The following is an 18,645-nucleotide window of genomic DNA, read 5'->3' on the forward strand; positions in this document are numbered from 1 at the left end:
CAAAAAATTCTTAACAAAAATAAAATTGTAAGATTAAAATTATTTTCAGTCTAAATTTTATTTTTTAGTCCAAACAAGTTTAGAATTAAATAGATCACAATTCGATCCTAATCCTCAATCCTAATTTTAAAGAGGATTGGTTTTTGATTTAGTTGGATGTTCTTCTTATGATCAATAATTAATTAATATTATTAAATATTAATAATAATAATAATTAAAGTAAAATGCAATACATAATATACATAATACATACTTTAACTGTTATATTTGGTTATAAATTGTTTTATGGAGGTTGAAGTTAAATGTTATATTTTGTTATTATTTTTTTGCAATGCTAAATAAAATGTTGAATTTAATTATTATTTAATTTATTTTATAAAATTTGTTGTAACTAATAAAGTGAGTCTAAATTTAAGATAACTTCCAAGAGAAAGAGAACCCAATCAATGAAACTCAAGAGACCTCCTGATAGAATAGTCTGTGTGAGACTTTTAGGATGCTATTTTGGAATACTTTTGCGAGATGTTTCTAGGGAGCATTTTTTGAGTATCGTATAAATATCTTCTGAATCTAAGAATATATTAAGTCACATTTGATGTCTTTACTTGAAAATTCAAAATAAATAATCTCGAAAGATATGAATATTTTTTTATTTGTCAACTTTAACATTTAAAAATAAGTGAATGATTCATTCGATCGAGGTACGATCATAATTTTATTCAAATTATATTTTTCTTATTTTTATATATTTTTTGATAAATATTGACTTTATCATTGAAGGGTCCCACAAAAAACATTTTATACCCTTTATTATTTTTTATTTGTTTATCAGAAATTAGTATCTCAAAACAAACACTTTGGTAATTACAAATTTATTGTTATATTTTAATAATAATAAAATTAAAAGCTAATTTTAGAATATTGTATTTTGTTAATTATTGTTTGTATGTTTTTTTTAGCTTTTTGATTTGGATAATATATATTAAATTTAAGAAAGTTTACATTAAAGTTCGAAAATAAGTAATTTAATGCCAAATTAAACTGAACAGGTCTGGTTCATTTTCGACTCAAACTGATCTGGTCTTGGGCATAAATTTCTGCCAGGTGCGACTCAGTTCGATCCAGACCCTGTGACCAGTCCTTGTAAACGGTGCATCCGTACACAGCAGATTGGGGCCAGCCAGCAATAGGCAAACGGACGCGTGTAACAGCCCACTACTATTTTCATGCCCCCCGAGCATCATCACCTGCGGCTGCAACTCCCAAGTTACTCTACCACAGTCATCAAATCGAACCTCCCCCTTCCATCTATTTTTCTCTCTCTTTCCTCCGCCGCTTCCAACTTCAAACCCCAACATTTTCACAATAGTCCAGACCGCAGAGGCGAGAGAAAACGCAGCGAGACTCGGAATTGCCATGAACGCATGCCTCAAGATAGATCGCCGCCGCCGCCGTCATGATCAGCCACAACAGCCACGCCTCCTCCACCGTCAACGGCTCGATGTCGCCGTCGTCCTCCTCCTCCGCAGCAAATCCCCAATCCCAAGGCCTTAAAACCTACTTCAAGACCCCCGAGGGCCGCTACAAGCTCCACCTTGAGAAGTCTCACCCCGCCGGCCTCCTCCCCTATGCCCTCGGCAAATCCGTCTCTCAGGTCTCCTCCTCCTAGGGCTTGTGAACCTGCTCTCCCGTTGACGGATATATGTGCTTATCTGTTAGTGGTGTTTCGGTTCGGTTTCTGGTAATTATTGAATTGGAATGGCTGTGAATTGGCTGTTTTGTTGTATAGGTAACCCTAGCGCACTTGAAGGAGAAGCCTGTGCAGGCGGCCGCTGCGGCGCCGAGCTCGAGCTATGGCGCGAGCAGCGGGGTGAGGTATGTGGCGGCGAGGTTTCTCGGAAGCGGCAACGGCAGCCGAGGGCTTAGTTTTGTGGGAGGGAACGGGACGAGCAAGGCCAATGGCGGGAGCAGTAGGAGTGGTTCGTTCGGGGGTTTGAACGGTTCTGGTTCTCATTCTATGATGATTAATTCGAATTTCGACGGCAAGGGGACGTATTTGATATTTAATGTAGGGGATACGGTGTATGTGAGTGACCTCAATTCTCAGGATAAGGTAGTTTTTGGCGTTGACTCTGATATGGCGACTTCTTGATCTATTTGATTCGAAATTTCAGCAAGAGTTGTTGATTTTGTTGGTGTGCAGGATCCGATAAAGGCTATTCACTTCAGTAATTTAAACCCTATTTCTCATGCTTTCGATTGTGAAGCCAGGGATGGGCATGATTTGCTGATTGGATTGAACAGTGGGGATAGTAAGGAGCTACTGCCCTCAATAAGCAGGCGTAAATTCTGTGTCCGAATTAGCCCTATGTCTTAATTTATATTGGATTTGTTCTTGTAGTTTACTCGGTATCCTTGAGACAGCAATTACAAGATGTTAGCAAGAAACTTGTAGGCGCCCAGCATTACAACAAAGATGGATCTACCAACAACAGGCAAGGCATTAATAATCTTCTTGAAGTAGTAATCAAGTTCTGTTTTGGTTTTCTGTTGTTGATTGGTTTGGTTTGGTTTGTTTGAAGTTCAAACTGAATTCCATTTCCATCCCTTCTCATGTTTATCCTTGTCTATCTGTCATGATATTCCTTGGCGACTAATTATCTCAAGGTACTTCAATTTTTATTTTATTTTTTTGTTTATTACGCTAGAGGGATTTGTAACAGATAAGCTGGCTTGAAATAGCTCACTCGTTTAAAGTTACATGTTAATTCTCCAAGAAGAAAACTGGAGGATATTTTCCCCTATTTCTTCCAAAACATCAGAAATTGGAGGATTGGGGTTCACATGGTACCCAATTGGAAAATGCATTGTTTTTCCATTTTGGAAAGTGGTTAATTGCATCAGTAGCAGTCAAAGTTTGACCTTAGATAACAGCAGGGGGAGGCAGAGAAAAATAAATATTACACTTTGTTACTATTGTGATAAGCATTTCTACATATAGTTTCAGACAATTAATTGTATCCCTTTGGATGCCACTGGCACAATTGAGGCAATTCATAGACAAGCTTCTTTCTTATTTCTTTTATTTTGATATAATTTATTTATTTTTATATCATATCATTGCCTGCTGACATTATTTCATATGGAAAAATTAGATGAAAGAATTTTCTAAATTTTAGTTTTGTTAACCTAGATCTCACCCTTTATATGATCACTCAATCACTCAAACTTACCCAACGAAATCTCTCTCTAATTCGCAAATGAATAGCAATCAGAATACAATCAAGAACTGCACAACACACAAGAATTTACCCTGGTTCGGTCTCAATGAAAAACCTACATCCAGCTTGGCTTTCGCCCCTACTTTCTCCACTATCTTGAATATTAATGCAAGATTACAAGTGCACTCAAACTCAACTCTCACCTAGCTCATAAACTTGAAAGCTATATAGAGTTGTTACAAGAAAGATATTCACTCTTCCTCACTGCACAATCTCACTCCAAGACAGCTTGCTAACCCACAAAAGAAAGCATACATACAAGCCTTCCCCTCGGCCTCTACTTATATAGCAATAGAGGTGAGAGACTTACCTGACCGACTGCCCAAACCGGCAGTTACAACAAACTCGGTCAGCCCTAGAAAAAAAAAAAAAAAACTCTTTCTAGAAACATAATAGCAGAAATATAACATAATATTTTCCCTCACATTACAAGCCCTAATCTAGAACAAATGATCTTTAACAAATAAGAAGGCTATAGGCCTCCTTCTTGATCTGCACCTGCGCCTCACTCTGTTATGCGGTTAGAGCTTGAAGTTCTTTCTCGGTTGATTCTCCCTTTTCTGGTTCTTCTTGTTCCAGCGCCTCTTCCAGACCGAGACTGTAGAGCAGTGCCTCCATCTTGATCCTCCATAGGCCGAAATCATTGCTCCCATCGAACTTGTCGATATCTGACCGCGAAGCAATCGACGCCATTATTGATTTTCCTGAGATTGCCTTCTTCGACTTGAGTTTCTTGAGGCGTTGATCAAATCTAGAGGCGACCAGCTCTGATACCAAGTTGAAATATCAGAATTTGACCCAGTAGATACCCCAGAACAATCTGAAACTGCATATGAGTTTCAAGAAAGTAACCTCGAAAATGATCAGGCTATTGATCAAGCCCAAGATCCTTCCCATCATGAAGAAGATGAAGAGACAGTGATGCAGATTCCAGCTTAGGTGATAAACCAAATTCGGACAGATATAGTGTTACTAGAGATAGGCAACCTAGGGTCTGAAAACCTCCCAAGAGATTCGGTTATTCTGATCTGGTAGCCTATGCATTTACCAGTGCAATCGAAATAGAAGGGGAAGAACCTCTCACTTATGAAGAGGCAATGTCTTCTAAGGATGCTGGAAAATGGCAAGAAGCCATGATGTCGGAAATAGATTCTTTAAATAAGAATCAGACTTGGGAATTGGTTGAAAAACCAAAGGGGCAGCGCATAGTAGGCTGCAAGTGGCTGTTTAAAATCAAGGAAGGGGTAGGAGTTAACCCTAAGCCTAGGTATAAGGCTAGGCTGGTTGCTAGGGGGTTTACCCAAGTCCAAGGCATTGATTTTAATGAAGTATTATCCCCTGTTGTGAGACATACATCTATAAGGGTTCTTTTAGCCATAACGGCCCACTTAAATCTAAAATTAGAGCAGATGGATGTTACCACTGCTTTCCTCCATGGAGACTTAGAAGAAAAGATTCTAATGGATCAATCAAAGGGTTTTGAAGCTAAAGGAGAGGTGGAGAAGGTATGTTTGCTTAAGAAGTCTTTATATGGACTTAAGCAGTCCCCAAGGCAATGGTACCGCAAATTTGACACAGTTATGATTAGCCAAGGGTATTTGAGAAGTTCCTATGATAGTTGTGTGTACTATAAGCATATAAACCCTAACATTTCAGTGTATTTACTCCTATATGTGGATGACATGCTCATTGCAAGTCAATCCCATCTAGAAATCCAGCTTCTAAAACAAAGGTTAAAAGCTGAATTTGAAATGAAAGAGTTAGGTGAAGCTAGAAAAATTCTAGGAATAGAAATTTCTAGAGACACTCAACATAGGAAGATATATCTATCCCAAAAGTCCTATTTAGCCAAGGTCTTATCCAAGTTTAAAATGTTAAATACAAAGGCAGTTGGTGTGCCTTTTGCACCTCATTTTAAGTTGTCTTCAGTCCAGTCCCCTAAAAGTGAGGAAGATAGAAAGGAAATGAGTCATATCCCATACTCTAGTGCGGTAGGAAGCTTAATGTATAGTATGGTATGCACTCGGCCAGATTTAGCACATCTTATGAGTGTTGTGAGCCGTTTTATGGCCAATCCAGGGAAAGTTCACTGGAATGCAGTGAAATGGATGCTTAAATATCTAGCTGGAACCCTAAGTCATGTCCTAACATATGGTGGTGCTAAGATAGGAGTTCAACCTAGTATTCTAAGTTATTCGGATGAAAATTATGCTGCTGATATAGACAAGAGGAGGTCCACATCTGGTTGGGTATTTAGACTATGGAACTTTACAATTAGTTGGAAATCAAGTCTCCAACATGTAGTAGCATTGTCTACAACCTGAGGCATAATACATAGCTCTTTCGGAAGCTTTTAAAGAGGCTATATGGCTTAAGGGTTTAGTTAGTGAACTCCTAGGTTTAGATGTTAAGGCAACCTTGTTATGTGATAGTCAAAGTGCCGTACATTTATCTAAAAATCAGGCACACCATGAAAGGACAAAACACATAGATGTAAGATTTCATTTTATAAGAGAAATGATTGAAAATAAATCTGTTTTCTTATCTAAAGTGGCAGGTGAAAATAATGCAGCAGATATGTTCACAAAATCAGTTCCAGTAGCCAAACTTCATCATTGTTTGAAGATTCTTCAGCTGGGGCAAGCAGGAAACTGAATTCAAATTGTTATAACCACATATAATTAGAGAAAAATATTTCACATCATAAATAAAATAAGTGGAAATAAATTGATATGGAGCAATTTGTTGCACAAGATAATGGCTGCACCTCAACAAATGACTTTACGAACTCTTGATTTATTACTTAGAGAGAGAGAGAGAGGTGGAGGGGACAGAGAATGAGACATATGGAGCATGAGCTTCTGGTAACTGTATAAACTAGAGTTGTAGGACATACATGGAAGTTAAGCTTTGGGAAGATTGATGGATATATGTCTCATAATATTATTACAGCAGTTCAAAATTAGTAGAAGCGGTTGCATTAATTAGGATCTTTCAGAAGTTGAACTTAATTAAAAAAGAAGTTGGTGCAGCAAAGATGAAGCAACTTATGGACAGGCAAATTATTTTGGACAGTAAGGCCAAAGCTCTAGGTGAAAAGATATATCTTCAAGTAATTTATCAATGAATTTCAGAAATTGGAAAACAGATACTCTGAGCTAAAATATGAAGTAGAAGATCAATTACCTAAGTATAAATTGACATCCCTAGACCTTTGAAATTCCACCTATGGTACATACATACATACATATATATCCAGCCTTTATCCCACTATATGGGGTTGGCTACATGAATTCTAGACTTCCATGTATTTCTGTCTTTTGTCATATTTTCATTTAGGCTCATACACTTCATATCAAACTTTAATGTCTTTCCCAAAGTTTTTTTGGGTCTGCATCTACCTCTTTTTTTGACTAATTGTTATATTTCATCAACTCTCCTCACAGGAGCGTCTCTTGGTCTTCTTCTCACATGACCAAACTATTTTAGTCTAGTCTTTCTCATTTTCTCCTCGATTGGCACTACTCTTACCTTATTACGAATAACCTCATTTCTAATTTTTTTTTTTCTTGTATGGCCACACATTCATCTTAGCATCCTCATCTCCGCTACACTCGTCTTTTGCTCATGCTGGTATTTGACTGCCCAACATTCTAAGTTATATAACAAAACTAGTCTTATAATTGTCCTATAGAATTTTCCTTTTAGTTTTAATGGGATTTTACCATCACGTAACACTGCCGATGCATTTCTCCATTTTAGCCAACTTGCCTTAATTCTATGCGTGACATTCTCGTGAATTTCTCTATCTTTTTGAATCACTGATCCCAAATATTGAAAATGAAGTGACAAACCATAGTATGCGGATTAAAATATTTGAACCTGCATAATATGCTACCTAGTATTACTAGATCATGCCGAAAACCCTTTCAATTTACATGTTCTAATGGATGTTTAAAAAAAAAATTCCTCTATTCGAAGTTCATAAATTTATTAATATAAAGTATTTTGAAAGTTTGTCAATTTTTCTTCATCAAATGGTTTTTCAGGAGGGGAAAAAATCCTAATAATGGAGGATATGACCATACAAAACTAGGGCACAAAATGAATCTCAAAACCCTAAATAATAAGAAAAAATCTCAAACTAAGAATGGATCTGAGTTCAGTGTATCAACTCAATTGTTAAGTTGAGGTTGTTTTTTAGAATATAATAAGAGGTACACCTAGTATATTGGAACATGTTGAACACCCTTCCAAATTACATGTTTGAATGCATTTTTCTGAAACTCCCTCTATTCTAAAGTTGTAAAGAAATAGAAAGAATTAATGTATGAATTGAAGTGCAGGAAAACAAGGATGAAGTTTGAAAATACATCCTATCTACAACAACGTATCAAACCTTAATCCCACTAGGTGGATTGGCTACATGAATTCTAGCTCGCAAAGTATGTCTATCTATGGTCATATCTTCTTTAAGGCCTTTATAACTCATATCATACCAAAGAGTTAGCCACCAAGTTTTTCTTGATCTTTCTCTACCTCCTTTGCTGAAGAATTTTTCTATTCTATTCACTCTTTTGTATAGAGGAAAGAAGTGTGTAAAAGATTTGCATAAGGAGTTATGTTGCTGTGACCAAATTTAAATTAGATGCATCATGCATTATGATTAAACAACAATTTTCAAAATATGTAAATAAGTTTTTGGATGGATTTTCCAACAAAAAGTTTGGACCAATAGATATAGCTTGAGCATAAAGACAATAACAAACTATTTAAATAGCATATATAGCCTACATTTACCAAAGAGGGGGTGCTAAGCATTCGGATATATTTCATTGTCATCTGAAATTGAGACGAGGATATTCTTTCAGCATTAAGTTGCTTGTTTCACAGCTACTATGAGTGGGATCAGATAATAAATTTTTTAGTTAGCAACGTGTGAAGATTGTAATAGCATGCCAGGAGAACTTTTAGATCCGTTGCCCATCAATCAAATATTTAGTGAAACAGGCTATGTCATTTCTCAACTGCCAAGACCACCTTTGATAATAATGAGTAGAAGTCAAATCTTCAGTGAAGGCAGGCTAGAAACAAGTGGGTTATGCTAACACAAGGAGAGAATTTTGCAACAGTAGTTTCTAGTGGGTACAAACTGCAAATGTGGAAAGGGCTCAAGCAACTTACAGCAAACAAGGTTGTACCCGCAGGCTGGGGGTGGAAATTAAGTGATGTTATTTGAGATGTAATGTTGCTTTCTGTACATTTCTTCTGTTATGGTTCAGTTGTCCTCCTGTTTATGGAAAGAAACAACTGCCAACTAATTTTGATTTCTTTCTCATCACCCCTGGTCTCATGACAAAACCTTTTGTTAAATACATTTATGTACATAGGATTTAGGTAGGACTAACTTTTGTAGATTTAATTGAGCATATGCAATGGCATGCCTCAAGTCATCATTTTGCTTCTGCGACTTTCTTGAGTTTAAATCATTATTTATTTTTTCATTTATATATTTTCATAAAGTCACAAAATTACCTTCTTGGAAAGGTTTTTTGTTTATTGAATGGTTCCTTAATATCTAGTAATCAGTCTGAATGGGCAACCAATTGGCTGGTTTTGACAGTCGATGTACTAGTATTGCATGGATACCCGGGCGTGATGGTGCTTTTGTTGTTGCTCATGCTGATGGAAACTTGTATGTATATGAAAAGGCAAGCCTCAATTTTCATTAGAAGTGTCTGTTCTCTGTCTGCATTGTTTTCAGCTTCCACTTCTGCTGCATCTACTGACTGATTGTAGTTTCTTATCTGTATGGTAGGGCAAGGATGGCACTGGTGATGCTTCATTCCCGGTTATCAAGGATCAGAATCAGTTTTCTGTTGCACATGCGAAGTCCAGTAAGGTGGTTGGGGTTGATGTTTCAGCAATGTTTTTCAGTTAGATACCACAATGTGCAGTATTAGTATATGCCCTTCTACCTACTTTGATGTTCTGTTATGTGGCTGAGACAAACAAAATGCTGTGGCTTGGCCTGGAGCAGTGAAAAGTAGCAATTGAATGCTGTACTTTGCTGAGATATGACATGTTCAAATCATATAAAATTTTATTAGTCGAAAATTGTTCTCATGGGTGATAATAAATTCTGGGTGTAGCTTGTGTATTGATTTAAGTTGGAATCAGTATGCATATTTGAGTTATAAAGCTTCTATCCTGTTTTTTTTTTCTCTTTCCAATTTATAAGTTTCTAAAAATTATGTATTATGGTTGCGGGTGAGAGAGAATGCATCATGTGTCTCTTTTTTCTTTTCTTTTTTTTGGGGGGGGTGGGGGTGGGTGTAGGTTTTTAGATGTTTTAATTATGCATAAGTTCTGGCTACTTTTAACCTCTTCCCTACCTTGCCATGTGCTTTTTCATTTACTTTTTTTTTTTTCAATTTTTTGCCTGGCAATTACATATGTTGATCTGGGAATCTGATGTGTGAGGCAACTATAATTCAATTTGTCTTTGTGATGTTTTATTACTTTTGAATATCAACAGAGGACATCATGTATCCAAACTGGAGATGAATTATTCCGAAGACTTGTAGAAGAAGCCATGAATTCTAATTTTCTGGTCCTATATTACAGTCTACTATAAATTGTTTCACCTCTTAGCCCCCTTTTTAACTCTAAATTTGTTGATTAAGCCTGCTATTTTAACTTTCCTTTGACTACTGAACACAATTATTTGGTGAACTAAGTTTTATTCTTTTCTCATCAACTTTCTAGTATCATAAGTTGTTTATGGTTTTAACTTCCTTCAAGTTGCTTTGTGCTTAGCGTAGCAATGCTTTTTGAGCATCTGAAAAATGAAAAATTGAAAACTACAATGATCTTGTTCATGTCTAGTTCATCCATACAATATTAGAATTTGAACATAGAGATATTCTTATACAAGCTGAGTTTGCTATGTTATTAATCCTCACCTTGCTTGCTATTGTACAAGAAAAATCCGGGAAAACAATTATACAGAACTTTGATGGGTGCTACCAAAAGAATAATTATCAAGCATTCTAGTTCCTAATAATATTTCTAGCTCTTTAGGACAATCTTCACTTAGCTACATTGCAGACAACATTTTTGGTGGGTTTGGGTTTTGATGAAGTAGTGTACCATGCATGGAATACCCTTCTTCAATATCTGCACTAAGTTATATAATGGTATGGGTACAACATTTTCTTCTGTAGGAACTTCCTCCCAAGCACTACCATTCCTTTCCACATACCAAGACACAACACCATGTCACGAGCTATTTTGGCGAGAGCCTTTTTTATGACCACTCTTCAACCTGCCTCAGCTAGTTACCTTTAAATAAACACTCTTGGCTTTTTAGGTGCGATGAAGTTATGAGTATTACCTATTTCAGTCCTGGTATGAGTCACCTACAATACATTGACATGTCTATGTGTATCATCCCTTATCTTTTCTCTGCTTTTGACAAAGACTTGACCTTGATAACGCTCAGGAGTTGCACACTGCCCATTGTGTACCATTGGTTGCTCTTGGTTCTCCTGTGCCTCTCTTTCATTTTCTTTAATCATGGAGCTAAGTGCTGTTGTCTTGGCACAATGCCACAATCCCTTACCCAATCCAATGGGCACCTTCACATAGGGAGCAATCCTTCTTAGGCTTAAAGCTACCCCTTCAATCTTTTTGTCCTTTGTGGCCCGTCTTGTTAGTTGTTGCTTGTTATTGCCCTTCTTTGGTTCATGTCATTGGCCTTTATTTCCCTTACTTTTGGCAGAATTATGGTCTATGGGATGCTTTGGCCTAAAGGATGACTAATTCCTTGGGCTCAAAATGGTCTACCAATGATTCTCGCCAATGGTAGAAGCAAGGTCTTGCACCTTTTATTCCCTTAAGTCTTCTTGTGCTCACAACCACAATCCATCTAAGAAGTTGAAAAGCAACTTGATCAGGGTCTTGCCTAGGAGCTTAAGTTGTAAGGAGGAGAATTCTTGAATATACTCTTGAATAGACCTGTTTTCTTGTATCTTCTTTAGAAGCCTTTGCACCAAAAAGCCTTTGTCTTCAGTATGGAATTGCCTTTTGAGCTCCTCTTTGAACTCATCATCAGTGAGGTAGAGCAGAACAACCTGTACCTTGGAGCCAAGCCATTGTCAACTTCCTCAAAGTATTGCTCCATACCCCATAGGAAATCACCAAATCCCCTTAGCATCTCATTGGCGTTGATATGCTTAAGCTTGGTACCTCCACCTTAGTAGCCACTCATGCCTCAATGGGACCCTAAGTGAGTTTCGCTTTGCACAGCACCCATTTGTATCGCATTTCCTCCAATCAAGCTTCAAACTCTGTGAGCATTCATCACTTCTCTTGGTATTCACAACCAGAGCTTTGATACCATCATAGTATGATTATTCTCCTAAGTAATTCATGTGATACTTAGCTAGAACCAAGCCTCCTGATAGCTAAGTAGGCCTAACCCAACTTATGCTTCAAGAACAGTGAAAGAAAGCTAGTAAGCTGGATAGAGAAGTAGGAAAGAAAGAATTGGAGGACTGGAGAAAGAATTATGAATGAGTGGAGGGGAGGTATATATAGCCTCCCACCTTTAACAGATTGCCAAGATTGATTCAATCTAGCAGCCAATATTAGCTTCTAGGATACTTCTTCAAAATATCTAAGATATTGCTCACTACTTTAGAACATCCAGAATGTTATCTACTTACATGACTCTCTTCATATGCACAAGAGATCTTTAGAGGGGTACCCATGTGTGCCATATGTATTTATCCTGTTCTATGTTTGCCCATTCTTATTGTACATTAAGTTATGTTTGACAACTGACATAGGGTGCCTTAATGTGGGATTCTGAGCTTTGTATGGCTTGTGGCCTATAATTTTCATGCCCCCTTCCACACTATTTTCTTAATCTTCAGGGGAAGCATTCATCTGGACTACCTAGTGTTGCCTAATTTGTTCAACTTTGATTTCTTTGCAGAGTAATCCAATAGCAAGATGGCATATTTGCCAAGGTTCTATTAATAGCATTGCTTTCTCAACTGATGGGAAATATTTGGCAACTGTTGGTCGAGATGGTATTGCATTTTTGTCCCCTTTGAATTTTTGGACGTGTGCTAAACTGCTAATAATATATTGATGCTGATATCATTATTTTGGTGTAGGTTATTTGCGAGTTTTTGATTATGCAAATGAACAACTGATCTGTGGTGGCAAAAGTTATTATGGAGCTCTTCTCTGCTGTGCCTGGAGGTAGAAGAGGTTTTATTGTTGTCCTACCTAAGAAGTAGCTGATTAGACAGCATATTTTTGTTTATGATCTCAATATCATTTTTCTCATGTCACCTTTACAACTCTTGACTTATTATTTCCCTTCGTGTTTGACTGCATGCCTGTTCCAGTGGAGATGGAAAATACATCTTGACTGGCGGTGAAGATGATCTTGTTCAAGTTTGGAGTATGGAAGACAGGAAGATAGTAGCATGGTGTGAGGGACATAACTCATGGGTGAGTTCTTTATTTAAATTGTGAGCTTTATTTAGCTTTATTTTGATACCTGTCTTACCCATGGACTTAATGCCTTCAGGTCAGTGGAGTGGCTTTTGATTCATATTGGTCCCCGCCAACATCAGAAGACACAGAAGAAAATGTCATGTATCGCTTTGGTTCTGTCGGTCAGGTTTGACTAGCTTCCTTGATTTTCCAATGCATTATTATATACCTAGCTCATATATCAACTACAAAAGCACTACAATCCTCTCTTTAATAGAATATGCGCATGATAAAGTTTTTGCTGGCTATTAAGTTATATAAACTTAATCGAAACAAAAATATAAAACCGGGCGGAACCCTTGCCGTAGAGGGTTTCCAGGCTGCTGCTACCCATTGCTGGTGTCACTGGTGGGGAGTCCTAGCAGGCTGGCATCCCTCGCCGGCAAAGGTTCTGCTGGCTTCTTCTTCTTCCTGCTTCTCTCTCTGGTCTAGAATCCAGAATCCAATGCGAAATGGGTTCTGGAATTCCAGGACCCATCCATCGTGGTGGGTTCTGGAATTCCAGAACCGGAGGGAGGGTACTCTCATCTTAAACCTTTTTATCTTGCATGGGCTCAAGTGAATATGCTGACCTAATGGTTTCATTTATTCGTTATATATACTTCTGATTCCTCAACAACTATCTAGAGCTATTACTTTTTCTTAATTATATTAATAATATTAATGAAAGGCCTTATTGTTAATAAAAGGTGGCATGCACCTAGGAATCAGCTAACTGTATGTAGGCCTTAAAAATACTTAGCTTTCATGGCTAAGCATTATTTTTCTAGACCACAGGGGCCTATTGGCCTAAACCATAGGGGGGTCTGAGTGCAATTTACCCTATATATTTTGTAGGAGATAAGATTACTTCCAATCTCTGTTCACCACTTTCACAATCTCTGTTATTCTATTCCCTTCTCTTGCCTCGCCTCATCTTAAACCTTTTTATCTTGCATTGGCTGAAGTGAATATGCTGACCTAATGGTTTCATTTAATCATTAAATATGCTTCTGATTCCTCAACAACTATCTTGAGCTATTGCTTTTTCTTAAAAAAAATATATTAATGAAAGGCCTTATTGTTAATAAAAGGTGGCGTGCACCCATGAATCAGCTAACTGTATATGGGTTCTAAAAGTGCTTAGCTTTCATGGCTAAACATTATTGTCAGGGACATGGGTAAAAAATATAGCTATATAGAGTTCATTCGGCCCCATGCTGCTACTGCACAGGATAAATTGTAATTCTAGTTATTTTAGGTCTTCTCAATTCCTTATAGAATTAGAATTTTTAGTGTGAAACATAATCTTTTCAAGTGTTCTGCTTTCTAGTTCTCATATTAATTAGTTTACTTGATAAAAAGAAAAGTGGATTTACTGCATGTTTTATCATTTTAGGAATTTGATTTATGATTTATCCCTTCATGTCATATCAGGGTTCAAGCATTATGGATTTAGAAGAGGGGAGGGACCTGGATTTTTAGTCTGTTTTCTTATAGATGTGTATGGTTACTTAATAGAATCATACAGAGTTAGTTGGAAATTGAATGTTTCTGATGGCCCTATGAAATTCATCCATCTTACGCTATTTTTTAATTAGCTTTTCATGATAGAAGTATACCATCTTAAAAACAAAAACAAGATTGCTGAGCAAATAGAACAAAAATTGTAACCATCTCTCAAAATATTGTGTTAAAAAGTATGAAGGAAATGCAAATGTTATACATGTCAATGACCATGGTGAACACTTCTTTAATATATGACCAAGTGGGATTGCACCCATGTGTTACTTGGGAAAAAAAATTTGAACAATTGAACTGAATAATTTCATAGCATAACTTGTAAAGTGTATTGCCAAGTGCAGTGAAAAATGATTTAAGGTCACTGCATCAATATGCCCAGATGTAGTGTCAAATCTGTAAGCATTCTTACATTTTTGTAGACAGATACAATTAAGAAGTTATTTGAGGATCATATATTAAAGATTGTATCCTGGATCATCAGGACTTCAACAGTAAAATCTGTGGAAGTGATTTCTGTGATGATTAGGAGAAAAATTAATATTTTGTGCCTCCAAGAGGCAAGATTGGTTGGAGAGAGATAAAATGTTGACAAAGGTATATATAAACTTTGTTACTCAGGGAATGGTGTGGGACTATTATGGATAAGATTTTGAAGAACGGGGTGGTGGATGTAAACAAAACAAAAAAAAAATGAGGTAGTATTATTGCTACTAAAGTCATTCTAGGATAAAGAGGCTACAAATATTGTTAGTACATGCGCACTATAAGTTGGGTTTGGATAAGAGAAAAACAAAATTTTGGAAGGATTTATAGGAGTTGGTATAAGGAAATACCTGTAGGATCATTCTAGGAGGTGACTTGATTATCTAGACAGAAGTGAATGAATATAATACATATGGAGTTTATGGATCTTGAGAAAGAAATAATAAAGGCATAGCTAATTTGGATTTTGTCATGAAATATGAGCATCATAGCTAATACTTAAGTTCAAGAAGTGATATAAACACTTGGTCACATATAAAAATGGCTTATCAAAGGCCCAAATAGATTACTTTCTTATGAGACAAGAAGACCATTTATGCTATAAGGATTCTAAAGTTATATCAAGAGAATACCTAACCACTTAACATATACTCATGGTGCTAGATGTCTATATCAAAAAATGGAGGTGGAAGAACAATACAGAATGAAGCCTAAGAATCAGATGATGGGATTTAAAAGGTCAAAACCAAGGAATAAGTGTCACAGGAGAGATTGGATAGTAGAAGGGGGGACTAACCAAATATGGATAGAGATCGCTATTGCTAGTTGAAATACTGCAAAATAGTTCTTGGAGAGCCAAAGGAAGAAGGTCCAAATCTAAAAGTCTTGGTGGTGGAATTAAGAGGTACAAGGAAAATTTGATATCAAGAGAGATTTTTGCTACAAGAGTTTACATACATAACATAATGAAGAAAACTTGCAGAGGTTTATTTGACCCCGAAAAAGAAAAAAAAAATGCTGCAGCAAAGAAGGCCATTAGATAAGCAGAGTTAAAAGTTTATACTAACTTAACACAAAAGATAGGGAACAACATATTATAGATATATATAAACTAGTTAAAGCAAGGGGTAGAAAAATAAGGGATCTGAGCCAAGTGAAACTTTGAAAGGGATAGAAGATGAAAATAAAAAAATACTAGTAAATGAGGGCATCAAAGAGATGAAGGGGAGTATTTCTCGACACTATTCAATGAAGGTGGAGAAATAGGTGCTTTGTTTAGGGCATCCTAATAATTTTGAAGAAAATAAGATTTGTATGTTTTACAAACATATTTTTCCAAATGAAATAAAAGAAAATATTGAAAAAGATTAAAATAGTAAAGCAATTGGACTAGATCTCGATAGAAGTATGGAAATGCATGTAAGAACAGGGCATTTTTAGTTAACCGCATTATTTCATGGAAGTGTTCTAATTTTTATAATAATGTAATTGTTAATATCTCAATATTACAATAATATTATTAAAAACAACATATTCCATATATAAGAATTAAAGTCATGTTTTCTATAACCTTTTGGAACACTTCTATCAACTTCTAAGATAAGAAGATAGTTTTTCATATTTGACAATTGAATGCATTTTTCAAAGTTTTTGGGAAAGGAAAACTGGAGATAAAATAGAAAATTGGAGATAAAAATTTGGAAAATGTTTTCTGTAATTAAACAAGGCCTAGACTCTAGTATTAATTATTATTATTATTGTTGTTTTTTGCTGGTAATTCTATTCTAGTATAGATTTATACTTCGCTATATTAGAATTTGTAGTATGCCGTGTTTATTCTTCTGTTCTGCATACTGAAAAATCTGCATTCACTTGTGTGGGTTTGTGCTGGTCAATCTGTGACAAGCAATACCATGTTTAAGCATAGATCAGTGTGAATCTTTATTGGGGAATCAAGAGAATCAGGCTGCTTTCTTACTTTAAATGGCTTCTTGATTGGTGACCAGTGTCCAATATAATTAGTAAATACCTGCATAAGTAAGTGCATTATGCTTTCTTGTTCTGTATTCATATATCCTTCCACCTCACTTTGATGTGATTTGCATGTCAATGTTTTTCAAAATTATTACTAGATCCAAAAAGGGTCTGATATGAAAAACATTGGTAAAAATTATAAAATATCATGTCGTCACAACATTTAATGAACTCAATTACATCCTTGTTTGGGTTCAGTGGAAGTATAATTTATTGGCTTGCAACTATATGCTTATCTTAAAGCAGGATACACAGTTGCTTCTGTGGGACCTGTCAATGGATGAGCTTGTGGTGCCACTTCGCCGACGTCCACCAGGTGCATCCCCTACATTTAGCGCAGGGAACCAGTCATCTCACTGGGACAGTGTAGTCCCATTGGGTGCTCTCCAACCTGCTCCAAGCATAAGAGATGTCCCGAAGCTTGCCCCAGTAGTAGCACACCGTGTCCATACAGAACCACTATCTGGCTTAATTTTCACACAGGGATCTATCCTCACTTCATGTCGAGAAGGGCACGTGAAGATTTGGACAAGACCCGGGCACTCGGAACAATCTAGCAACTCTGAAGCCCTTACAAGTTCTAGTTTAAAGGAGAAGACTATATTCTCGGGCAAAGCTGTCAGCTCAAGTTACAAATAACATCATCAGAAAGGTTTTGTTGCTAAAGGTGCTTTTACAAAGTTGAGTTGCAGTTTGCGTATATAAGCAAGTATTTATGCCCCTGCTAATCCCAATTGGGTTGCTGCAAAAAAAGCATGTAAACTCCTCGTGCAAATTCCAAGTTCTCATCATATGTGCAGTGAAACTAGTCAGTTAATTGGCCCTATTGTATAAGAGTACCATCCATGATCATCTTATTTATCAACTGCAAGAAAGGTGCGATAGAGAGTCGCCGTTGCAAGATTTCTGACCATATATGGGTAGGTAATAATGGATAGTTGCTCCAGCCCTGGACTCCTTTTGAGGTCTCTTTGGTTGTAGCACCTTATAGTAGTATACATTGACCAACTTTCCCCCAAATTGGGACTTTTGACCCATGGCTATATACTGAACTTTACAAAGATTTAAGCGGTGGTCTCTTTCTATTTCAGCTTTTAATTTTTAGTTTTGAATTTATTTTTAATTTTATGTTTTGAGTATTTATTTTAAAATTATTAAAAATACGTTTTTTTTGGTTATTTTTAAAATAAAAAATTAAAAAATGTTTATTTTTGAATTTAAAAAAATATTTTATAATATTTTATCTACTAAATTTGATTCAAAATAAATTTTAAATCTAAGTCCAAGAATTTAAAATACAATACAAGAGATAGTTGATAATTTAAATATATATAATATATTAAAATTATAAAGTACTTTTTAAAATTATTTTTCATTTAACTCAACTATTACTTTCATGGTAAATTTGTTTATACCTAAAAATTGAATTCTGATATTAATTTTAAGATTTAGATTACTCATAATATAAATATTTAAAAAATAAATCATAAAATAATAAAATATTAATTTATTCAAAATTTTAAAAATATTATCGAAAAAATTAATAAAAAATCATATTAAATATTCAATTAGAGTGTTGAGGGTGGTGGTAGAAGGAAGAAATGATTGATGGTGACAAGTGTGATGGCAGATCTCGGCGTGGAGGGTGTTGGCATTGGCGAGCATGGATGGCAGGTTTGAGCATAATAGATAATGGCGATAATGGTAAATCTGGGTGTGGATCGTGTGTGAAGGGCATGGGACAGGTGTGGCTGGTGACATCCGAGTTTGA

General features: G+C 36.1%; 1 protein-coding gene across 1 annotated transcript; it reads left to right on the plus strand.

Annotated features, from left to right (window-relative positions):
- The first annotated feature begins 1,244 nt into the window (after positions 1-1,244).
- LOC127803581 (uncharacterized) lies at positions 1,245-17,942 on the plus strand. Its single transcript, XM_052339928.1, has 11 exons — positions 1,245-1,654; positions 1,790-2,113; positions 2,204-2,312; positions 2,402-2,495; positions 8,905-8,992; positions 9,100-9,183; positions 12,283-12,379; positions 12,467-12,554; positions 12,704-12,809; positions 12,889-12,981; positions 17,121-17,942. Exons 1-11 carry the CDS (start codon positions 1,457-1,459, stop codon positions 17,511-17,513), a joined length of 1,674 nt encoding a protein of 557 aa, XP_052195888.1. The 5' UTR covers positions 1,245-1,456; the 3' UTR covers positions 17,514-17,942.
- Positions 17,943-18,645: the final 703 nt, after the last annotated feature.

Source organism: Diospyros lotus, chromosome 1 (genome assembly GCF_014633365.1).
Source record: "Diospyros lotus cultivar Yz01 chromosome 1, ASM1463336v1, whole genome shotgun sequence".
Classification (NCBI taxonomy): Eukaryota; Viridiplantae; Streptophyta; class Magnoliopsida; order Ericales; family Ebenaceae; genus Diospyros; species Diospyros lotus.